The sequence below is a fragment of the Aquarana catesbeiana genome, linkage group LG04 (genome assembly GCF_042186555.1).
Source record: "Aquarana catesbeiana isolate 2022-GZ linkage group LG04, ASM4218655v1, whole genome shotgun sequence".
Taxonomy (NCBI): Eukaryota; Metazoa; Chordata; class Amphibia; order Anura; family Ranidae; genus Aquarana; species Aquarana catesbeiana.
Window position 1 is genome coordinate 262673908 of NC_133327.1, and position 26018 is coordinate 262699925.

At 44.1% G+C, this 26018-nt stretch overlaps 1 protein-coding gene across 2 annotated transcripts in view; it reads right to left on the reverse strand.

The window, feature by feature from the left end:
* Nucleotides 1-26018, reverse strand: part of SLC51A (solute carrier family 51 member A) — a 72904-nt gene that overhangs the window by 29712 nt on the left and 17174 nt on the right. For both annotated transcript variants that reach the window (XM_073626438.1, XM_073626439.1), the window contains exons 2-5: nucleotides 23292-23386; nucleotides 17714-17868; nucleotides 10894-10967; nucleotides 9329-9487 (exon numbers count right to left, since the gene is read on the reverse strand). In XM_073626438.1, the coding sequence (XP_073482539.1) occupies nucleotides 9329-9487; nucleotides 10894-10967; nucleotides 17714-17868; nucleotides 23292-23386 (483 nt within the window). The remainder of the gene's footprint in view (nucleotides 1-9328; nucleotides 9488-10893; nucleotides 10968-17713; nucleotides 17869-23291; nucleotides 23387-26018) is intronic.

Here is a 26018-nt window from a genome sequence, read left to right on the forward strand (position 1 = left end):
ATTCAAACCCCTTTGTGCCAACTTGTGTGCATGTTATCAGGCCAAAATCACCACTTTTGATCAGGGTTATTTGGGTAGTTTTGGTTGTCATTATGATTTAAAAAGAGTAAACACAGTTGCTTGATAATAAAGGGCTTTAGCCAAACACTAACCATGAGTGAAAGAAATTTTTTTTTGTTTTATCATTAATATTCTCTGAAAAATGGCCAAGAAATCATAAATTCTGCCAGGGTATGTAAACTTATGAGCACAACTGTATATATATATATATATATATATATATATATATATATACACAGTATCTCACAAAAGTGAGTTTACCCTCACATTTTTGTAAATATTTTATTATATCTTTTCATGTGACAACCCTGAAGAAATTACTCTTTGCTACAATGTAAAGTAGTGAGTGTAGAGCTTGTAAAACAGTGTACATTTACTGTCCCCTCAAAATAACTCAACACACAGCCATTAATGTCTAAACCGCTGGCAACAAAAGTGAGTACATCCCTAAGTGAAAATGTCCAAATTGGGCCAAATTAGCCATTTTCCCTCCCTGGTGTCATGTGACTCATTAGAGTTACAAGCTCGCAGGTGTGAATGGGGAGCAGGTGTGTTAAATTTGGTGTTATTTCTCTCACTCTCTCATACTGGTCACTGGAAGTTCAACATGGCACCTCATGGCAAAGAATTCTCTGAGGATCTCACCATAAGAATTGTTGCTCTACATAAAGATGGCCTAGGCTATAAGAGGATTACCAAGACCCTGAAACTGAGCTGCAATACGGTGGCCAAGACCATACAGTGGTTTAACAGGACAGGTTCCACTCAGAACAGGCCTCGCCAACCAAAGAAGTTGAGTGCAGATGCTCAGCATCATATCCAGAGATTGTCTTTGGGAAATAGATGTATGAGAGCTGCCAGCATTGTTGCAGAGGTTTAAGGGGTGGGGGGGGTGGGGGGGTCAGCCTGTCAGTGCTCAGACCATACGCCGCACACTGCATCAAATTGGTCTGCATGGATGTGGTCATCTTCTAAAGATGATGCACAAGAAAGCCTGCAAACAGTTTGCTGAAGACAAGCAAACTAAGGACCTGGATTACTGGAACCGTGTCCTGTGGTTTGATGAGACCAAGATGAACTTATTTGGTTCAGATGATGCAAAGCGTGTGTGGCGCCAACCAGGTGAGGAGTACAAAGACAAGTGTGTCTTGCCTACAGTCAAGCATGGTGGCGGGAGTGTCATGGTCTGGGGCTGCATGAGTGCTGCTGGCACTGGGGAGCTACAGTTCATTGAGGGAACCATGAATGCCAACATGTACTGTGACATACTGAGGCAGAGAATTATTCCCTCCCTTCAGGGACTGGGCCGCAGGGCAGTATTCCAACATGATAATGTCCCCAAACACACCTCCAAGATGACTCCTGCCTTGCTAAAAAGCTGAGGGTAAAGGTGATGGACTGCCCAAGCATGTATCCAGACCTAAACCCTATTGAGCATCTGTGGGGCATCTTCAAACAGAAGGTGAAGGAGCACAAGGTCTCTAACATCCACCAGCTCCATGTTGTCGTCATGGAGGAGTGGAAGAGGACTCCAGTGGCAACCTGTGAAGCTCTGGTGAACTCCATGCCCAAGAGGGTTAAGGCAGTGCTGCAAAATAATGGTGGCCACACAAAATATTGACACTTTGGGCCCAATTTGGACATTTTCACTTAGGGGTGTACTCACTTTTGTTTCCAGCGGTTTAGACATTAATGGCTTAGTGTTGAGTTATTTTGAGGGGACAGCAAATTTACACTGTTATACAAGCTGTACACTCACTACTTTACATTTTAGCAAAGTGTCATTTCTTCAGTGTTGTCACATGAAAAGATATAATAAAATATTTACAAAAATGTGAGAGGTGTACTCACTTTTGTGTGATACTGTATATATAACAGTCATAAGATGGGTAGAAAGCCATTGCTGATAGTCATCTGAAAATGCTAGTTGCCTAGATGTCGCTAAATAATTTGCTATATGAATTGCTAACCTAAAACAACCATGCAGCCAAAGTTGGAGTGAGGTTAGAACACCCAAATCACATTCTTGCTCCAGGTTTGGTTTGAGAAAGTGCAAAAGTCAATATTCCAGCATGACAGCCAGACAACTAGCACTTTCTAAAGAATGTTTATAATTTTTTTTTCTAGTACACATGTCCTTTAAAGTAGCACTTCAATCAAACATACAAATGTTGCGTTTAATGTTTAGGGTTCACACTTACCAGCTTGATGGCTCTATCTTTTGGTTGGCTACCATGCTAGCTAAATCCGTATAGCCAGTATGCCAGTATCCTTATCTTTTTAAAGGTCCTGAATTGATGTGAACACGTGGGTTATCAGGTTCCAGAAGTCCAGTACCAGCCTTCCTCTGACCCTGTTTTAGGATATGACTGCTGGCTCTCACCACATGCATTGCTGTGCAACCTTTGTGATACTTTAGCTCAGGGGTCTCCAATCTCTCTAAACAAAGGGCCAGTTTATTGTCCTTCAAACTTTAGGGGGGCCAGGCTGTGGCCAGTGGGAGTAGAAAAGGTCCCAACGTAAGTGGGAGGAATAGTGCCCCAATGTTTGTTTCAGTGGGAGTAATTGTGCCTCATCATTGGTGTCAGTGCGAGAAATTGTGCCCCATCGTTGTGTCACTGGGGGGAATTGTGCCCCATCATTGGTGTCACTGGGAGGAATTTTGCCCCTTCATTGGTGTCATTGGGAGGCATTGTGTCCCATCATTGGCGTCTTCGGGCCCCATTGTTGGTGTCATTGGGAAATTGTGCCCCATCCTTGGTGTCAGGGGGGGAATTATGCCCCATTGTTGGTATCAGCGGATAAATTAGTGCCCCAAGAGCTGGATAAAAGCTAACGAACCCCAGGCAGCAGTTTGGAGACCACTGCTCTAGCGTGTTAGGGGATGAAGCTACAATATTTTATGGAAAAAGAAATACACACTGTTGTGCACTGGTCTTGAGGAAAATAGCAAGGTGTAGAAAATAAAATTGAAATGAAGCTGAACTAATGTAATTTACACCCACTCAGCCCATAGGTTATCACTGATGAGTGATTGTCATATGAGTCACTTGGTACAAAAGCTGTAATGTTTGCCTTTTGTTTGATTTCAAATAATGTAATGGAGAAATCATAACTACTTATTGCATACTTATTGCATATGACAGTGGTATATGTAGAGCTTGTGCCAAAAATATTCAGAAATTTTTGATATATTAAGACATAACATGCAAATATAAAATTAAGGACTTTTTTTTAAACTGCAGCATACTGCAACACATGGTATGTGCATTGTGGTGCGCTGCTGTGCTTTGCACTCTACAATACAGTGCAGTGCAGTGCCATTCACAATGAATTGCACCCCATGACATTGCAATTCACAATAAATGACAGCTCATGGCAATACACTTGGTCTATGTACATGTTTTGCAGGGCCATAAATGACACCTCAATGCACCACACATACAGTGAGTGCATTGCCATGTACTGCGGCAATGCATGTTAGTGTGAGACTTCTAGCATGTCTTCCCCAAGTGCACAAGTGTGAGTGAGCCTTTATGGTAACCAATCACAGAGTGAAATCACATTTTATATGCCTTCCAGGAAACTTGCCTATAGAGAATATGGAAGCTGCCATAGCTAATCTTCGAAAGTTGCTAGTTAGTCTTTAGTGTAAATACTTTAGAGTTACTGACCCAAAACACATAGGCTCCATGCACACTGAAGCTCATAAATGGCCATTTTTGGGAGTTTGGGCGTTTTTTTTTTTTAACAGGCCATAAACTCCCCTCTATGTTATCCTATGTGTCCATGCATACATGGATGTTTTTGGATGTTTATCAGCAGTGGAGTTTATGGGCTGTTTTCTGAACGCCATAAAATTGCGTTCAGGAGTAATTTTTCTGACCACAAAAAATGGCAAACGCTCATAAACGCTGATAAACATCGATAAACTCTCAAAAACGCGGCTCACCAGCGTTCTTTAACGTTTTTGATCCGTTGAAGAAAAAATGTAAAAAAAACCCAAAAAAACGCTAATAAACGATATTGCAAAAATGTTAAAAAACATTGAAAGACTCACTGCAAAGCTACTGCCATTTTTATAACGTTATTTTAACGTACGGTTAGCCTATCAGAGGGTAGGACATACCGTACATTTCTCAGAACTAGAGGAAATGTGCCAAATTAGGGCTCCTGTCAGGACTGCAAGACACTAGAGGAGCCAGTGCATTAGTAGGACTGCCAGGAAGCTAGCATTTTCAGAAGCTCAGGTCAACAAGGCTAGCCAACATACTTCTCTCTGCACAGGGTACCTTTAAACTAAAAGGCTGGTTTTGCTTTGCTGCTTTATGTCCTTGAATAATTGCTTGAGAGCAGGAAGCACAAGAAAAGGAAACTATGTGGGCACACTCTGGTTTTATTAGATTATGCCTGTGATGAGTAAGCGTAATAATACACTTACAAAGGAAATCAATAAAGTATATTGATGCAATTATGGCACAACCACAGCTATATACTTTTTATAAAAAGGGTAGAAGGAACAAGCTGAAATGAAATGCTTTTGTGATGACAGTGATGTCCGTCAAAATAAAGCAGTCCAGCAATATTTGTATATAGATGAGACACAAAGGGGCCTTACACCGAAACCAGAAATCTGGGCTGGGGGGCTGGTCAGTGACAGAAGTTTTTTCACCTTAATGAATAAGATGCATCAAGGTGAAAAAACATGAGGGTTTACAACAACCCCTTTAAGCTGATAGCATGACCGCTGTCCCAGGTTTCCTTTCTCTTGCAGCATGCTATTGAGTCACTCTTGCATTAAGGGATTTTAGCTGGCACCCCTTAGAGTTGCTGGAGTGCTAGAGTCAGGTTTTTGTTAGGATAGGTACATTTGTGCAGGCTTGGCTGGCAGCTCACTGGAGACTTCTAGTAGAATGGGAGGGGAAGTAAGGTGGAGCTGTCTGGAATATTCTGAGGGTGCTGGCCAATCCCCAACAGATGGGATGGCAGGGGGCAGGCCCCCTCAAATACTCAGGAGCACCCCAGCTGGGGAGAGGGTAGTTCAGATGGAAGCTGAAGATGGAGTGTTAGCTGTGGGAGGCCTTTGAGAGTAACCCCCTAGTCTGGGGAGGTGGGGTGAACTCAGGCTGGGCTCAGGTGCAGTAGGGACCCCTCTTCAAGACACAAAAGGGGATTGTGTTCAGGAGGCATGGGAGCAAGAAGAGGACAGCAGGAGGACACTGCCGGGCAAATCTCCAGGGAGGAAGACAGCAAGGCAAGGCACTCTCCTGCTCCTCCCTTCTCCCTTCTCCAAGGTAACAGACTGGCTGGAGACTGCGCTGGCCTCACTTTAATATAGGAAGATTGAAAGTTCAGGAAAGCAGCACAGAGAGAGCAGGAACCAGCAGCATTGAAAGTTGTAAACTGAAAGTGTTGGGATAGGAATTTTATTGGGGAATATTTATTTCATTGTGCACAATATGTTAAGCTTAAAAATTCTGAGGGTCTAATACTACTTGAACTATGTATTTACCACCCCAGCAACTTACTAATACAAATAAAAATCCACTAATACTTATCAATACTTCCTAATAGGGATGAGCCGAACACCCCCCCCCGGTTCGGTTTGCAGCAGAACATGTGAACAGGCAAAAAATTTGTTCGAACATGCGAACACCGTTAAAGTCTATGGGACACGAACATGAATAATCAAAAGTGCTAATTTTAAAGGCTTATATGCAAGTTATTGTCATAAAAAGTGTTTGGGGACCTGGGTCCTGCCCCAGGGGACATGTATCAATGCAAAAAAAGTTTTATAAACAGCCGTTTTTTCAGGAGCAGTGATTTTAATACTGCTTAAAGTGAAACAATAAAAGTGAAATATTCCTTTAAATTTTGTACCTGGGGGGTGTCTATAGTATACCTGTAAAGTGGCGCATGTTTCCCGTGTTTGGAACAGTCCCTGCACAAAATTACATTTCTAAAGGAAAAAAAGTCATTTAAAAGTACTTGCGGCTATAATGAATTGTCAATACAGGTAATACAGATAAAAGAAGTCATTGACAAAAATGGCATGGGATCCCCCCAGTCTATTACCCTTTGGGTCTGGTATAAAATATTTTTTTTTTTTAAATGGTGTGGGGGCCCCCCTCAAAATCCATACCATACCCTTCAGGTCTGGTATGGATTTTAAGGGGAACCCTGCGCCAAAATTTTTTAAAAAATGGCATGTAGCACCCCCAAAAATTCATACCAGACCCTTATCCGAGCATGCAACCTGGCAGGCCGCAGGAAAGGAGAGGGGGACAAGAGAGCGTCCCCCCTCCTGAACCGTACCAGGCTACATGCCCTCAACATGGGGAGGGTGCTTTGGTGTAGGTTGTGGGGGTCTGCGGGCGGGGGGCTTATCAGAATCTGGAAGCCCCCTTTAACAAGGGGATCCCCAGACCCCGGCTTCCCCCCCGTGTGAAATGGTAATGGGGTAAAAATGTACCCCTACCATATCACAAAAAAGCATCAAAATGGTAAAAATGACAAGACACGGCTTGGGACAAGTAATTTATTAAGAAATAAAAATGTCCCATGAAGTCCATTCATCTTCTCTTGCTCCGCCAACGGACTGAAAAAAAAAAAAAGCAGCAACCAACCCGCCCCCATGGGAGGCTCCCGCCGTATGATGCATCTTCGCTTTGACAGTTCTTTTATAACTGAGGGCGGGGCCACACCGTGACATTCCCGGGTGGCCTGCCCCCCTCTGACGCACGGGGCGTCAGAGGGGGGCGGGGCCACCCGGTTACATAAACAGGTGGCCCGCCCCCCTCTGACGCCCTGGGAAAGCCATAGGGAAGTCCCCGTGCGTCAGAAGGGGGTGGGGTCACCCGGGAACATCACGGTGTGGCCCCGCCCTCAGTTATAAAAGAACTGTCAAAGCGAAGACGCGTCATACGGTGGGAGCCTCCCATGGAGGCGGGTCGGTCGCAGCTTTTTTTTTTCTTTTTAAGTTCGTTGGCGAAGCAAGAGAAGATGAATGGACTTCGTGGGACATTTTATTTTTTTATTTTTTAATAAGGGACTTGTCCCAAGCCATGTCTTGTCATTTTTACCATTTTGACACTTTTTTTTTGTGAAATGGTAAGGGTACCATTTCACACGGGGGGAGGCCGGGATCTGGGGGTCTCTCGTCCCCCCTCTTTTTCTGCGGCCTGCCAGGTTGCGTGCTCGGATAAGGGTCTGGTATGGATTTTGAGGGGGACCTCCACGCCTTTTTTTTTTTTAAATTTTGGTACGGGGTTCCCCTTAATATCCATACCAGACCTGAAGGGCCTGGTATGGAATTTGGGTGGACCCCCACGCAATTTTTTTTTTTTAATTTTGGTTCGGGGTTCCCCTTAATATTCATACCAGACCCAAAGGGACTGGTAATGGACTGGGGGATCCCATGCCATTTTTTTCAATGACTTCTTTTATCTGTATTGCCAGAACCGACAATTCATTATAGCCGCGAGTAGTTTTAAATGACTTTTTTCCTTTAGAAATGTCATTTTGTGCAGGGACTGTTCTAAACATGGGAAACATGTGCCACTTTACAGGCATATTATAGACACCCCCCAGGCATGAAATTTAAAGGAATATTTCACTTTTATTGTTTCACTTTAAGCATTATTAAAATCACTGCTCCCGAAAAAACGGCCATTTTTAAAACTTTTTTTTTGCATTGATACATGTCCCCTGGGGCAGGACCCAGGTCCCAAACACTTTTTATGACAATGATACTAAGAGATATTAGGGAAAATGGCGCTACCCAGATGAACGATCACTGACCACTGGTAAAGGTGTCACAGGAATACGCGGCGTGGCGATCACAAATCTTTTTAACTTGCAAGGGCACCCTAACTACCACCTACAGGATGCATTTCATTAGCATTTTGGCACTTATAAAAAGCAGTATGGAGTCCCCACAATGAGCGATTCACAAAGGAGTAATTGCAGCATGCAAATTGGAAATACTTGGAACATAGCAACAACCAGCAGCAAAGCCCTTGTGTCAGGCCTGATACCCCTGTAGGGGTTCCGACATCTGGTGAGTGAGCAATTCAAGGGGGGATCACAGAAGTCACCGCTCAACCCTGTATACACGAAAGTCACTCCGAAAAATATGTGTCTGATTGTTGCATGAACTGCATGGGACTTTGCTACATACTTCTATTATTACCACCATTTATGAACTGCATGAATATTGAGATCCCTAGATACACCCACTGCGCATGTAACTCTTTTTCCCTTACAGGAATTATTTTACTGAGTTTCTATAGGGTTTTTTTTCCTGTTACCATATATATTATGCTTCTAATGTGCAAACAGTGGTAATGTATTTTGTGACTTTGGAGAAAGCACACGGACTCCTTAGGACTATATGGGATGTATAATGGGTTTCTTCTGATATATTACCACTTAGGTAGGAGGCATACCAGTATAAACTGACCCATACGCATACATCCCAGCCATTGAACTGCAATTCTTATAGTTCCTAGTATTTTATATCAGGAGGTGTAATACTGAATCTTTTCTGTATACTAACTTGAGGATTTGGGTGTTAATCAAAAAATAACGTTCGCATAACGTTCCCCTGTATAGGCTGGGCTGAGCCAAACAGGTTTTCCGGTAGCGCCATTTTCCCTAATATCTCGTAGTATCATTATTTTGCAGGACACCCCTAGCGAGTGTCCCTGTGTAAGGGAGGCAGCAACCCGTAAAGCTTTACACATATATCTATCCTAAGCGCGTTTTTTTTTTCTATCACTTTTTATGACAATAACTTGTATATTAGCCTTTAAAATTAGCACTTTTGATTTCTCCCATAGACTTTTAAAGGGTGTTCCGTGGCTTTTGAATTTGCCGCGAACACTCCAAATAGTTTGCTATTCGGCGAACAGGCGAACACCCGATGTTCAACTCTAACTTACGTTCGAGTCGAACATCGGGCTCATCCCTAAGGCACAGACTCTGAATAAGTATGCAGTGTAGTAGTTGGAATTTATTGTGACATTTTCATTTGTGTTCTTGTTCTGGCTCAGTGACTCAGGGTGTAGTAAACCCAAGGTCAGCAAACAAGGCAACTAGTATGTGTAAAAGGTCAGCAATAGCTAACTGAATATTGCTTTCAGTGGCAGCTTCCTTTAAAGAATTGTTAATATAGTGTAGCAGAATGGCATTTGCTGTGTAGATTTAAATCCAATTGATATAATGGCACACACAAGCATACCCCACTCCTACCCTAAAGTGTCCTTACTTGGTGAGTTTGATGCGGGGGAGGCAGAGACAGCAGCAACAGCATGGCCCTGTATTGATGTGTAACTCAGTGCTCTCAAATTTCTTCAAAATAGCATCTTTTCCTCCATAGCCTTCAATTATAACCATCAATATCAGGTAGAAACAGATTGCAAAATATCTGATTAAAAATAAAGATAAAATAAAGATTTTATCACATTAAAAATATTCAATCAAGAATTACACTAGCAGGATGTTTATTATGTGTCCTTGCAATACTACAGATATAAGCGTTACAGTATATTAATTATTTACATTATTAGAATTTCCATACAAGTCAGGTGTGTGCTCCTATCTATCATCTCATAAACTTATTAATAACGTTAACAATTTTGGTGCTTTCCTTAAAAAATGTATTTTAGGGTATTTTGTCCTAGGAAAAGGTGTAAAAGTAATTAACTTAATAAAGCAAAACTGAAGTTCTGCTGTTGAACACTGCAAGCAGGCTTTTTTTATTTATTTATTTTTATTGCAGAAGAGACATGCAATGTCTTATCTGCAATAATATATACTTACAGTCCTCTTTGCAACATCCTGCGGTATGTAAACTGAGCTCAGGAGGATAGACAAACACAAAATGATGCTGCTCTAGGTGTGTATATACACTGTCAACTCCACTCAGCAGCCCAGATAGGTGCTAGCCCAGTTCCTGAACTGCACACATCAAACAAGATATCCAGATGGCTGCACTCCTAGGAACCCCTAAACATCATATTTATTCAGCAACAAAGTAGACACATGGAAACAGTCAAGCGGCCACACATGAGGAGAGAGCAGGAGATGGTAACGCGTGTCAAACTAAATCAGTGCTTCATGAAGAAACATGTTACCATCTCCTGCCCTATGTATGGCCGCTTGACTGTTTCCATGTGTCTACTTTGTTGCTCAATAAGGATGATTTTTGGAGGATCCTAGGAGTGCAACTACCTAAATATCTTCTTTGATGTAAACTGAGCTACATGTGCGCAATTTAGCTTACAGCGGCTGGCCTAATCCTTACATGCGCAGGAGTGACGTCATCCCTCACCATAAATGGACAATATTATGCTAACTTGCTAACCTAACTTTGTGAGGAAATAAAATCCAAAAGGCCTTGGATGCTGACACAAGGTGTGCTGTTCCAACAGGACAATACTCGTCCTTACACTTTCACAGTTGCAAGGGCAACAATCCATCATGAGGCTTCAAATTTATTCCACCATATTCCCCCAAATCTAGCACCTTTGGACTTTGACCTCTTCCCGAAGCTCAAAAGCCATCTCAGTGGAACCAGATTTTCTTCAACAGAGTAGGTTATACATGCCGTAACACAGTTTTTTTGCAGACCAGGAGGAAAGCTTCTACAAAACTGGCATTATATCATTGAAACTTTGATGGTGTAAGTGCAAAGACTTGAAAGGGGATTATGTTAAGTAAACACTCTTTATGCAAGGCTAAGAACTTTTCAATCCACCCTTGTAGTATATTTTTGAAAGTGCCTTTAGTATATTAAGCGTATGCAGTTTTCTGTATGTAACTGTTACTTACGTGCCCACAGCGGTTTCTATAAACCCAGTTGAACGAGGTATCCACAGGGACAAACAATTGAAAAATGAGATGATCTACAAGAAAAAACACATGATAACTGCTCTGCTATTTTTGTGATTATCTTGGGAAAACATTGGTACTACCGGTACTTGCAAATTACATAATGTCCTATAAAAATATATCTATTTGTATGGTCTTTAAAGTGAACCTGTGATTTGCTGTCTGGTACTTCTGGGTATGCAGAAACATGTGATTCACTCACATTTCTGTCTTCAAAAAAGTGAAAAGATCAGGGAGCTATAAGATGGAAAATATTTATTAAAAATCAAAACTTGTTTTGTAGCTTTTTATAGAATGTGGAAAGGTTGGAAATGATGTGATATTTTTTATTACGAAGTGCCTGCTAGGGAGATACACCCTTTGTTGCCTGTCCAATGACCATTGTCTCCAGTATAGAAAGTGATGGGAAATCCAAACTGTATGAGTTGCCACAGGATTAGAAAGTGAGTCTTCCCATGCTTAAGCTTTTCCTTGCATTGTTTAACCTCTTTCCACCCACGTAACGCATATCAGTGGCAGCAAAGAAGGTGAACTTTAATGCACATATGCGTCAATCTCTTGTTATTATTAGGAGCTGAAGAGTCAACCTCTCGATCATGTGACCACTACGACAGACAATCACAGGAGTCACATGATTGGGAAGTCCATCCTACCCCGGGGCATAAAGACTCATTTAAAGGGATGTGGGGCTGGGTGGGAAGGGGTTAAAGCGGGGGTCCACCTATCTATCGTTTTTTTTTTTTTTTGAGTTCATTCACAAACTTTTCTTCTCAGCATTACATACTCACATATTGTGTGTAATATGTTCGCCTGTGTCAGATTTCGTCAGAAAGAATAACTTATATTATTCACTGCAGGCGGTTTCCATCTTCATTGTGGGCATTTGAAGCCCACAAGCATTTATTTCCTGGATGCGGTGAATGCTGTGCTCCCAGCATTCACCGCTCGTTCCCGCACATGCTCAGTGGCATCCTGGGAAGCCTGAGACTAGCTCCCAGGAGACTGTGCGGAGTCTGGGAGAGGCTAGAAACACGCCTACTCCCACGGGAGGAGAACCGGGAAGTGCAAAGAAGAATAGAAAAATAAAAGGTAATTACGGCGATTTAAATTTTTTTAAACAGCATGTCAGCATCTAGGCAAGGAAGAGAAGACATACAGATATTGTTCAAAATTTGGGTGGAACCCCGCTTTAAGCACAGATGATATTGCTGGTCTTATTATTCAATATTCATATCAACCTGTGGCCACATTGGGACTCAACTGCACACTGAAGGGTTAGTCTTGTTACTTTATAAATAGATGTGTTTGAGTGTGTTTGCCCTTACTAACTGTAATGGAAGGGAAATACCTTACAATTAACCTTCTTTGCAGATCTGTAAGACTATTTGTAATCTAACATTCTACGAATTATTGATGCAGAAATACACTTTAAATCTGGCACAGTGTATCTAAACCCAAATGTAATTTTTTGCAGCTTACCAGTCCTTAGATATGGTGGCCGCGTTCCTTTTCTTTTTTCAGGTTTTTTTACCTTTTAGGGCGGCATTGTAGAAGCGCTCCCACCCTAGCCTGCTCGCTCCTGATTAGGACTACAGAATACCTCCTTCTCCTCTATATCTCTATATCTATCTCTATAGCAAGAAGGGTGTTCTGTAGTTCACAAAGGTGAACTGGGCAGGGCTGGGAACATTGCTTGTGATTTTGGTGTAGTAAAGGCACCGTGTTTTTAGCTTACTGCAGAAAATTACAAGCTTACTGGATCTCTGGAAGAATCAACAAGTTTTTTTTTATTTTTTGCACCTATCGAAAATTAAAAATCAAAAATTTTTTTTGGTATAGTCTACAGACACAAATCTAGCAAATGAGAGATTTATTTGCTAGGGCTTACATACACTTTAACTGGAATAATATAGTCTATAGTTTAGCAGAGGTGACTAAAGAAATTTAGTTCTGCCAGTTAGTAATCTGCCCGGACTAATTTGTAGCATTTATACATAGTTACATAGTAGGTGAGGTTGAAAAAAGACACAAGTCCATCAAGTCCAACCTATGTGTGTGATTATATGTCAGTATTACATTGTATATCCCTGTATGTTGCGGTCGTTCAGGTGCTTATCTAATAGTTTCTTGAAACTATCAATGGCCCCCGCTGAGACCTCCAGCTGTGGAAGGGAATTCCACATCCTTGCCGCTCTTACAGTAAAGAGCCCTCTACGCAGTTTAAGGTTAAACCTCTTTTCTTCTAATTTTAATGAGTGGCCACGAGTCTTGTTAAACTGCCTTCTGCAAAAAAGTTTTATCCCTATTGTGGGGTCACCACTATGGTATTTGTATATTGAAATCATATCCCCTCTCAAGCATCTCTTCTCCGGAGAGAATAAGTTCAGTGCGCGCAACCTTTCCTCATAACTAATATCCTCCAGACCCTTTGTTACCTTTGTTGCCCTTCTTTGTACTCACTCCATTTCCAGTACATCCTTCCTGAGGACTGGTGCCCAGGAATGGACTGCCTACTCTAAGTGCGGCCAGACCAGAGTATTGTAGAGCAGGAGAATTATCGTTTTATCTCTGGAGTTGATCCCCTTTTTTAATGCATGCCAATATTCTGTTTGCTTTGTTAGCAGCAGCTTGGCATTGCATGCCATTGCTTGGCTTTCCCCTAAGCTCAATGTTGCTGTTGTTTCTGGCTTATGAATTTGTATGCCCCTCCCCACTACCCCCAGCCAATCACTAGGTTTATTGTCAGTGGTGCTTGCTGGGGGAGGATATAAATATTTGGGGAGTGGCTTGGTGAGTCCGCTTTCTCCCCGGGCTGCGGCCTGGGGAAGAGTGTGTAGTAGTTTGTGTTTGCTCAGCCATAAGCCTGTTTATGCCCAGCACATCATCCTGAAGCTGTCCTGCCTGGTCGAGGAGGATACAGCACCCGAGGAAAAGAGCCAGAGGAAGAGGTCCTACTGGAAGGGGAATGAGTCTGACCCTCAGACAATGCTGTTACTTCCTTGGTGAGGATGCATGGAGGTATCCACTGCCTGGCTGTGGAGCTCTGAAGACAGAGCTGCCAGTGATTAACTGATGATCTCTTTTTTAGCAATACACCATGGTCCATGTTCTCTTTATGCACTGTGACACCAGGAGTGTGGTTGAAGTCTAAAAATATGTTGCTGGAAGTATATGAAGCTCTAACCCTCTCTCCCAGTAAGCCTGGAGCAAAAAAAATCTGGAAAAGACAAACGTGACTGGCGTCCATTGTTATTTCAATTATCCACTACACCCCTCAGTCCAGCCTGGAGTGATGTCATGGAGTTTCCTTTACTGCCAGAGGGGCCGCTACATATAATACATAATACAACTACCCTGTTTCCCCGAAAATAAGACCTAGCGTGATTGTCTGTGATGGCTGCAATATAAGCCCTACCCCCCAAATAAGCCCTAGTTAAAGTCCTTGTAGGTCTTATTTTCAGGGTAGGGCTTATTTTCGGGGAAACAGGGTAGGGATTTTTTGGGGGGTAGGGCTTATATTGCAGCCATCACCGACAATCACGCTAGGTCTTATTTTCGGAGAAACAGGGTACTGGGGACATACTGTATGCATAAAAAATTAAAGATTGTTCAGCTTACAGCATACCTTTTATGAAATTTACAAGGTCCATTTTTTTTCTGATAGCCCCCAACCATCTCCTCAACAAAAACATTTTATCCAAACTTGTATCAAGATATTACAAACCCCAACTTTTTTACACTGTATCCACCTGGAGGTCTCTAGTCCTTTTACTCACTACTACGAAACAGATTGTACTCTTCTGCATATTTTTTGTTAATATTTCTGACTGAGGGACTTTTTGAAGAAAGTAAGATTTCTAGCTCAAAAGATTTTGTTGCACAACAACTCTACATAACTCTAGGAAAAACTATAAACAATTTCTCCTTATCCATCTGATCAACACCAGATCTTTCATCTGATTTTTCTTTTTTCTGGTACATCTGGAAGGAACAGTTAACAGACTCTCAAGAAGCCCTTGGATCCAGTTGATATGTAGAGCATTGGGGGCTAATTAACATGTTAGTTACCCTACCATTTCACATCCTGTTCTCTTTGTATTGCTTCCTTTGTAAAATACCTGATGATCCTGCCAGTCCCCCTGCTTTCCTATTTCAAACTGACCATGCCAGCATGTAAACTCATCCATCCCAGCATGCCTTCCCTCCAATGGTCATGACTTGTACTGATCCCCCTGCAGAAACCTTCACTGGGAAGATCAGTGTATTGCTGTTTCTCTGCCTCCTGCTGACACCTCCCTTCTCCCCCCGCAGTCTCCACCGCCACCTTTCCAAGCCCCTTATGCAGCTGATAACAGAGGTCATGTGATCACCTAAAACAAAAAACATGATGTGGGTTCACATATACTTTAACCGTTTCACACACTGTCCTCTGGTCCTGGGCAATGGCACAAACCCATTTCACATTATCAAAACCAATTTACCCCCTCTCCCTCTTTTTTTTTTTCTCATTCTTTTCTTTTTTCAAAATCCAAAGAGAATACATTCCTGCAATGTGCTGCAGCACATTCCTGTAGGATTTTGAGCACCCAACTTACCTAGCAGGCAGGGGTAAGGAATAGTAATGTCAACGGAACCAGAAGTGGCCAGAAGCCAGATCTGAGGCAGGTATTTTGTTCCTCAAAAAGTTTTATGTTTTGTCAGCTTTGACACAGTTTTTTTATTTATTGGGACAGGAGGTGTCAGCTGTCTGTATGCTGTAATAACCAAAATAATCTTGAGCACTTAGTGATATTAGTAAAAAGCTGCTGACATAAAATTATGAACACCAAAAATAATAAAGTCAAAATGCTATGCTACTGTAGATACTAAAAAGCAAGTGGAGTCATAAATTCAGTTAAATCAGTCCAAACATATAGTATAGCGCAGCATTTACATAAACACATCACTGTTTAAAAATAAAATCAATAATATTAAAAAAGGTGATTTAAAATCTGAATATCCCAGTGATATACACAAATGTGAACACATAGACTAGTAAACAAATAAAAAATTGTCCATGAGTATTCCTGTGATCTTTCATCATCAAATTACTCTTGTGTTACTTCTAGTGAGACCTCCAACAAATTGTTATCTGCACACCCTCACTTTGTTGATATAACCTTTTAAAAAGGAAAAGGTCTCTCACGCTTATCCTTTTTATAGCCAGGACTCCTTTCTGGATGGAATGCTGTATCTTTTCCGGTGGATGAAAGCTATTCTCACTCCAGGAAATCAATCCGTGCTCAAAGACAAAAGGAAGGAAACATAGTGCTCTCCGTAATGCCATGTTCTAGTAATAAAATGGTTACATTCACTTAATAACATAGACAAGGCTTCAGTCATGGAGTGGGTACATGAAGACAGCACTGCATCAACTCCTACTTGGGCTCCACTGTATTCCAATTTCCTTTGGCCAACATGGTCATATCATTGAGATATTCTGTTTGTGATGTCAGTGTACAGAGTTATGTGGATCACCTTTTTTTATTATTATGTACATGCTACAAATGATATGATATACAGTATGTTTGGATTAATTTAACTGAATTTATGATTTTACTTACGTTTTAGTATTCACAATAGTGCAGCATTTTGATTTTATTATCGCCTGCCCTCTAAAGACCCTACATTACTGCTTAGAGATGGACAGCACATGGTAAAGTCGATGACCACAAAAGGTTCTATTCCTTATGCTGCTTGTGCCTTTTTTTTGGCAAGGTGTTTTTGGGCAGCCATTATCATGTTATATAAAGATTGGATATTAAAAAATGTACTATTGCAAGTGTCTGAAGACACAACATGCCTTTGGCTTGGGATGCGAAATTTGATAGGCACTCATAATCTATAAATAAGCTTTATCTGCATCAGTTAAATAAGTGAAAGATTACAATCAGTAATGGTAATGAAGCTGAATACAGCAGGCGTAGTGAACGTCATTTTAGCCAAAAGAAGTTCCAAGCCTGAGATTTAATAAAGACCATACTGATCAATAAAAATCTAGTAAACTAAACTCAAAAGTTGATCTGTCACATGACAGGAACTGCCAATTATGGCAATGCAAGAGTCATTACCACAGACTACTTTTTTCTACACTTGCTAGAGATGTGTTTGGGGCAGTGGCTGGTCGTCCATATGGGGCGCAGGGGCGCCGCCCCCCTAATCCATGCACCTGGCCCCTAATTTACATGCAGGGCACCAGGCACATGGATTCCAATGGGTTTTTTTCTTTTAGAAGCGCGTGATAAGAGCCTGAGGCTCTAATTGGCTTCAGAAAAGGGTGGGCTTGGGGCACAGAGCACTGCACCCTGAGCCAACCCAATTGTGTGACAATAATGAATGACAGATTGCCACCCCCCCCAAAAAAATTTACCACCAGCCACCACTGGTTTGGGGGCTACACGCATGAGTGCTCAACCTGTGGCCCTCCAGCTGTTGCAGAACTACAAGTCCCATGAGGCAGTTACAAGCATGACTCCCAAAGACAGAGGCATGATGGGATTTGTAGCTCTGCAACAGCTGTAGGACCACAGGTTGAGCACACATGGACAGGAACAACACATATACACTGTATAAAGCTTGATAGAATACATATAAAGCTGGTTAGATGCTGTCAACCAATTTTTTTTCATCTAAAAAAATGTTTTTTTATCATTTCAGCGTTGACTGTAAATATGTTATTAAAATATAGTCACATAAAACTGTATATTGTAAACTGTCTTACTGTGGGGGCTGCACTGCTCCATAAAGATGTTCTTCTCTTTATCATACATTTCACTTTTTTTCTAAGATACCCGACCTCTTCCAGATAGAGTATGACTGAGATTGTGGTGAGTGTGGTAAGAATTCCCATAATGCACAGCTGTACTGTGTCCAGCACTGGAAAGATAGAACAATGATTAGAATACCGGAGGATAGAAATGGCTTTGATGATATAGTTGATGTAAAACATACACAGGCAATGGAAGATTAGTTTATTGAAAGCACAAAGGCTCAATATTATGGAGGCTTTTTAAAGTATAACTAAAGACAAACTTTTTTTAGTTTTGGATAGAGTGGAGAGCAGGCGCGATCTGGGACAAAAAATAGGCCCGGGCATTTTGGAATGAGCAGCCCATGACATCTTAACCAGCCCCTTCCCCACTCTCCATCCTGACAGATCCCCTGGGAGATGGGAGGGGGAAACCCGGCAAAGGTGCGGGGGGGCGAGGGGGACAGGAAAAGAGCGGGGGGGGGCAGAGATCACAGGGAAGGACCTTGGGAACATGGGTTGGGGCGAGAGCACAGGGGGGCTGGAGAGCACTGTGGGGGGAGGCGGAGAGCATGGGGGGGGCAGAGAGCACAGGGGAGAGGCAGAGAACACAGGGAGGAAGAGGAGAGCACAAGGGGGCCGGAGAGCATGGGGGGGCTGGAGAGCACAGGGAGTGGGGTGTTGGAGAGCACAGGGGGAAGCAAAAACACAGGGTGGGGCAGAGAGCACAGGGAGGGCAGGAGAGCACAATGGGCGGAGAGCACGGGGGGAGGTGGAGAGCACAGGGGGGAGGCGGAGATCACAGGGGGGAGGCGGAGATCACTGGGGGGCTGTAGAGCACTGGGGGGAGGTGGAGGGCACGGGTGGCAGCGGAGGGCATGGGAGAAATGGAGATCACAGGGGGGGCTGGAGAGCACTGGGGGGGCTAGAGATCACTGGGGGAGAGGCAGAGGGCACAGGGGGGCACCATAGAGCATGGGGGAGGTGGAGAGCACTGGGAGGACTAGAGAGCACTGGGGGAGAGGCAGAAGGCACAGGGGGGCAGCGTAGAGCATGGGGGAGGTGGAGAGCACAGGGGGAGAGACGGAGGGCACAGGGTGGCAGCGTAGAGCACAGGAGGGAGGTGGAGAGAAGAGGGGGGCTGGAGAGCACTGGGGGGGCTAGAGAGCACTGGGGGTTGGAGAGCATTTGGGGGGAGGTGAAGAGCACAGGGGGAGGTGGAGAGCACAGGGGGTGAGGCAGAGGGCACAGGGGGCAGCGTAGAGCATGGGGGGAGGTGGAGAGCACAGGAGGGAGGTGGAGAGCACAGGGGGAGAGGCAGAGGGCACAGGATGGCAGCATAGAGCATGGGGGGAGGTGGAGAGCACAGGGGGAGAGGCGGAGGGCACAGGGGGGCAGCGTAGAGCATGGGGGAGGTGGAGAGCATCTGGGGAGAGACAGAGGGCACAGGGGGGCAGCGTAGAGCATGGGGGGAGGTGGAGAGCACCGGAGGGAGGTGGAGAGAACAGGGGGGCTGGAGAGCACTGGGGGAGTGCTAGAGAGCACTGGGGGGCTGGAGAGCATTGGGGGGAGGTGAAGAGCACAGGGGGAGAGACGGAGGGCACAGGGGGGCAGCATAGCGCATGGGGGGAGGTGGAGAGCACAGAAGGGAGGTGGAGAGCACTGGGGGGGCTGAAGAGCACTGGGGGGCTAGAGAGCACTGGGGGGGGCTGGAGAGCATTGGGGGAGGTGAAGAGCACAGGGGGAGAGGCGAAGGGCACAGGGGGAGAGCGTAGAGCATGGGGGGAGGTGGAGAGCACAGGGGGAGGTAAAAAGCACAGGGGGAGAGGCGGAGGGCACAGGGGGGCAGTGTAGAGCATGGGGGAGGTGGAGAGCACAGGAGGGAGGAGGAAAGCACAGGGGGGGCTGGATAGCACTGGGGAGAAGTGGAGGGCACAGCGGGCAGCGGAGAGCATGGGGGAGGTGGAGAGCAAATGGAGAGAGGCAGAGGACACAGGGGGACAGCAGAGATCATGGGGAGGTGGAGAGCACTGTGGGGGGGTAGAGAGCACTGTGGGGGCAGCAGAGATAAGCAGGATAGGAGGAGCAGTGGGGTGGCTGCATATAGAAGAATTATTCTCTCCAGCTTCCTCCCGCAGTACCTGAAAGCCTGTGAGAGGGAGAGGAGCAGAAGTAGGCATTCAGAGACTGCGGGAGGAAGATGGAGAGAATAATTCTTCTATATGCAGCCACCCCACTGCTCCTCCTATTCAGGTTACAGGGAGCCGCACTTACGTTCTCTTTGATCCAGCTGCAGCAGGCTCCTCTCCCCTTCGTGGTCACGCCCCTCCGGCACCAACAGCTGAACTATACTGGCGGCCGTGGAGAGGCGTCTCCTCTAGCTCCTCCCCCCTTCATGTTTCCGTCCCCCTGGTACCGATGGCTGAGCCTGAGCTGAACTGACAGCCGGGCGGCCGCGGAAAGGTCGGGGGACTGGCGCGGGCTTAAAGAGCAGCCTGCAAGGACATGCGGCCCAGCGGCCCCGGCCCACCGGGCAAATGCCCGGTTTGCCCTATGGCCAATCCGGGCCTGGTGGAGAGGGAGTAGAACCTCTGTCAGTTTTTTTGCTGTCTGTGTCCTTATTAGGGCAATTCATCCTCGCTATTTAGCCTGTTTGTTTACCATTATCACTGAGAGTGAAAGCAAACCCAAATATTGAGTTATCAGCAGAACAGGAATACAGGGGAACTCTTCCAAAAGAGACATTTGTTCTGGTAACCCAGGTGACAACCAGTGATTCTCTTACTTTTAAGGGATTTCCTCTCACTTATTTGGCCATATGAAAGGAATTGAAGGTAAATCTCCCCAATGGGACACAGATAAAAAAAACAATAACTGACACGGGTTATGACCCTCCCTTACTCTACCCAAATTGAAAAATAAAAAGTTTTGACTTTACTTATACTTTAACTCCTTGCCGACCAGCGCACAATGATGTATGTCAGCACAATGGCACGGCTGGGCAAATGGGCGTACAGGTATGTCCCCTTTAAATTGCGGCATAGTGGGCACGCCCGCTGTCTTCAGGAGCAGTGATCTCTGTCATGTTCTAGTGAGACAATCCCCCCTACAGTTAGAATCACTCCCTAGTTTTTTTATATATTTTTCAGGGATATTTATTATAGTAAAATGTAAAAAATATTGCTTTTTTTTTTTAATTGTCGCTCTTTTTTTGTTTATAGCACAAAAAATAAAAACCGCCGAGGTGATCAAATACCCCCAAAAACAGCAATATTTGTGGGAAAAAAAGGACGTCAATTTTGTTTGGGTGCAATGTCGCATGACTGCGCATTTGTCAGTTAAAGCGATGCAGTGCCATATCGCAAAAAGTGCTCTGTTCAGGAAGGGGGTAAATCCTTCCGGGGCTGAAGTGGTTAAAGAAGGTCAAAGCAATATTTTTGTTGGAAACAAGGATTGTAAGCTCTAAGGGGCAGGGCCCTCTGATTCCTACTGTATTAAAGTGTATTGTATTTGTACTGTCTACCCTCAAGTTGTAAAGCGCTACGTAAACTGTTGGCGCTATATAAATTTTCTATAACACAAGGAGAAGTGGCACCTCCAGTGGCTGCATAAAAGGGCTCACCTTCTAGCTCCGGTCTCTTTTCACTGTTGACAGCTGTGGATAAAGTGACATCTAATGTGACTGATTATTTGTGGATGGGTGGATCCTGCTTCCGCATCCAATTGTCATCTAAAAACTGTAGTTAGCTTAGACACAGTTAAAGAGGAACAATGGAGCCTATTAACAGTACCAGTACCAGTACCAGTAACAGTACCAGTACCAGTTAACTCTTTTTTTTACTCTTCTTGTAGGGCAAGCTATTCTGTGGCCTGTAGGGAGCTTATTCTGTGACCTTCTTAACAATAATTTCCTGAGGATACTGTTCACATATAGAAGTAAAGTTCCGGTATTTGTGTGTGTGTATAACAATTACAGAGCTGCATAAATCACAAATCATGATTTATTTATTACTTGTTTTCGAGGCTAGAAGTCCAGCAATGGTAGTTTTTAGGCACAAGGCTCACTGCACAGAGAACAATTCAAAATAATACAGCTTTATGAGCAGCCAACCAAAACCAAGCAGATACTGCACTAAAAAAACTGCCAGCATTGTTTGCCTCTTACCCTCTGCCTTTTCTTTACCTGGGCTTTGAGATCTGCCATCACATGTCCAGATGTAAAAACGGGGTAGCTTTTACTTCATATATCTGTTTGGTTCAAAATCTTCTCTTATAGCAGACATACATTGTTTCTAAGTTGCATTGCATTGATGAAATCACTGAAGATCACAAAGTGTTGGAATCAGGTAACTGCTGCACAAGTTACTATGTCGAAAACATATGTCCCCAGACAAGGACTGAGAACAAAGAAGTCTCTAGATAGGCATTTTGCTTTCTATTTTGACTTTCTGAAATTGCATGTCATGGGGATGTGGGCAGCTAAATGTATAAAGCAGTTGTCTAAAGAAAATCAGTGATGTCACCACGCACCAGCAAAGTGAGCTCCACGGCTGTGTCTATATCGATATTCTTCGCTTGATTTTTGTGAAGTGCAATGATAATTGGAAATCAAAACATTTGTTTTCTACTGCACCATGCAGTTTTTCCTTCTTCAACTTTCACATATGCTGGAGAGCATTAAGCTGACCCATTGGAATCTTTTGAATACTATTCCTAAACCTTTGGTGGAGTGATCACTACAGCGGGAGGAGGTTAGCATACTAGAGCCGACAGAGTGGAAAATCGCAGCTGGTTACCTTGATAACAAGCGTGTTTGATCCCTATAATTTGGGATCCATCCTGTCTGGTAAGTGGCTTTAACTTTCCCTTCTGATACAAGAGAATACATCGCTGAACATCATGGATATCCATGCTTTGCACTCAAAATATACATGGACAGTCACTATATATTTATTTAATTAATTTTTTTCATTTGATGTGGACTTTATTATTATAGGAATTTTTTCTAATTTGCTAGGATTGCGCACTTCTGTTTATATATATATATATATATATATATATATATATATATATATATTTGCAAAGTTGCTTGAAATCCCTGGATATGGTAAAATAGCTATAGTGTTATCCTCTAAAGCAGGGGTCTCCAAACTTTCTATACAAAGGGACATTTTTTTGTCCTCCAGACTTTAGGGGGGCCGGACTGTGTCCAGCAGGAATGGGCATTTTCCTGGCATCTGTGGGAGTAAACATCGTCACATTTGGTACTAGGGGAAGGAACAGTGCCCCATTGTTGGTATCATTGGGAGGAATAATGCCCCATCGTTGGTGTCAGTAGGAGAAATGGTGCCCCATTGTTGATGAAAGTTGGCAGAATAGTTTCTCGTATCAGTGGGAGGAATAGTGCACCAAGGGCCGGATAAAGGCAAGCAAAGGGCCTCATCCAGCCCCAGGGCCACAGTTTGGAGACCACTGCTCTAAAGCAATGATCAATTGTAAATAGATAGCTAAACTGTTTTGAATTTTATGCCTGGATTCATAATTTACATACTGTACGGTAGCTGTGCTGCTTTTGGAGGTTTCGAGAAGCAGGCTTTTGGTATGCTGTAATTTTTCATCAAGAAGTAAACAGTCGTTTCAAGATGTCTAAAAAAACAGACAGAAATCATAATAAAGTAATTAAGACATTGCATAAATTCAAGACATTAATATTTACATTTAAAAACAGCATTTTACATTTGTACCAAGAATGGCATATTACTGCTCTGAAGCATATACATTGAAATGATTAACGCATTTCAAGCCTGCAACCAAAGTTGTTTTTACAAGGAGTTAAAGTGATTGTAAATCCTCGCCTTGTAAAACAGCCCATTCACATCACATCCCCTCTGTTCTCAGCTGCATAAGAGCTGGAAGAGGAGAAACAGCAGCACACTGATCTTCCCAGTGAAAGGTTGTGCGGGGGGGGGGGGCATGTCAGGACAAGTCTGATCATTTAAGGAGAGCAGGCTGAGTTCCCAGCATAGCTAGAGAACTGCTGACCACAGTGTTTTCTCCTGCTGACCACGGTGTGGTTCGTTTTTAATGGGAAAGCAGATGGGCTGGTGGGAACACCCTGGATTTCACATAGAGGAAGCAATACAAAGAGAACAGGATACTTTTTCATGCAAGTACATGGTACAGCAGGCACACGTGAGGAATATGTAATATTGGGTTAACATTTTCTTTAACAGGTTGGTTCCTCATCTGTACATTACAAAATCTGCTATTACATTCAATAATATAAAATGTGTCACTTCCTATCCATGAAGCATCCTCGGCTCCCAAAAACTTATCAAAATGCTACTTAGATAAGCCAAGGGTGCATCCACCGCAAGGCAAACAAGGTGTTTGCCTTGGACGCCTTTTTTTAGGGGGGCGGCGCTGCCCCCAGGCAGAATGGCAGAGGCGGTTCTTTAATTAGGTCTTAATTTGCCTAAGTAAAGATCCACCTCTGCTCCTAAACAGTCAGGACAGCTCAGTCCTATACCAGTGTCCCAGTGTGCCCACCTGTGATTTTCAGCCCCTGTCGCCCTGACCCCTCCCTCCACCCCACCAACCAAGGGCTCTGCTGCGGGGTTGGGAGGTCCCGGGTCAGTCCAGTGCCAATCCTCAGCCATGGTGTGCCAGGTTCTTCACATCCCGCACTGGCACTGCCTGCTGATCAGCTTCTCCGCTGTTATCTCACACCAGGAACTCTTCCCCAATGGAGAGTCCCGGGGGAACCACACTGAAGTGGTGTTAAGGACAGCTGGATCTAGAGAGTGGTGTGACCCCCCCCATGGATGCGATTGGTAAGTTCCTCCCCGCCCCATTCTCCTACTGTACTCAGCATCACAGGACTGTACTCAGGACATAAAGCAGAGCTGCTCCTACCTGCACTGCACACAGCTGAGATGGGATTCTTGTACAGATAAAACCTCGATCTGCACTTGGTGTAGCTGGCTGTTGCAGTTCTGACCTGTGGAATCCTCATATTGGAAACAGCCAACTACACATTGTGCAGATTGAGACTGTGTCTGTAATAAAAAACAACCTCAGTTGTGTGCAGTGTGGGAAGGAGCAGCTCTGCTGAGAGCCCTGCCAGTAGTGACCCCATCCTTTGCCCTACTGACCTCTGTCCTATGCCATGCTGACCCTATCCCCTGCACTACTGACCTCATCCTTTGCACTACTGACCCCTGTACTATACTCTGCTGACCCCATCCTCTGCCCTGCTGACTACGTTCTATGCCCTGCTGACCCCACCCCCTGCCCTGTTGACTAAGTGCTCTGCCATACTGACCCTGTCCTTTGCCCCACTGACCCCCTCCTGTGCCCTGCTGACCCCATCCCCTGTCCCACTGACCCCATGCTCTGCCCTACTGACCCCTGTCCTATACCCTGCTGACCCCACCCTCCGCCCCATTGACCATGTATATGGCACTTGGACGAATCATGTCTCAGGGTCTGATGAGGAAACCACAGTAGTTCACTGTGAAAGACTGCAACTTCCTCATCAGACCCTGAGACAAGAACGGTATACCGCAGCTGGGGTGGGACAAATTTAGTTGGGGGGCACCCAATTTTAGCCTTTCCTAGGGCAGCACAAAACCAAAATACACCATTGAGATAAGCAGAATAACATCTTCAACATTAAGGGCTCATTTATATGGGCATTTAATCCCATGCTCCAAGCAGAGCCGCTGGCAGATGCATGTGCATTCATCCTTGGAGCTGCATGCAGGCAGCTCATATAAATGGATGCTTACGCAGGGGCGGCACGAATTGCATGTCAAAGTTCAACATACGGGCATGAGCAGGTGCATGGATTCGAATGCACGGTGTCTAAGGTCGGATCTGTGCACCCACTCCTGCCCACATGTCAAACTTTGACGTGCAATTGTGTCCATGCAGCTTCTGCGTGTACATCCACTTCTATTGGGCTACCTGCATAGAGCTGCAAGGTGGATGCACACACTTCTGCCAGCTTCTCTTGACAGAAAATAGGATTAATCGCCCATTGGAATAAGCCTTTAAGAACAAGTCCAGCTAAATGTGACTAACTGCTACTAGCCATACCATGACCTGGATAAATGAGAACCTTCACAGACCACACACAGGACCACATGCTTGAGGAAAATGTATACCAGAATAATCTGCCCCAAAATGAATACATGTTTAAGATCCCACTTCTTTTTTTGTCACTTAAACATTACTTAGGATAGAAATGTGGGAGCTGCCACTGCTGATTTGTTTT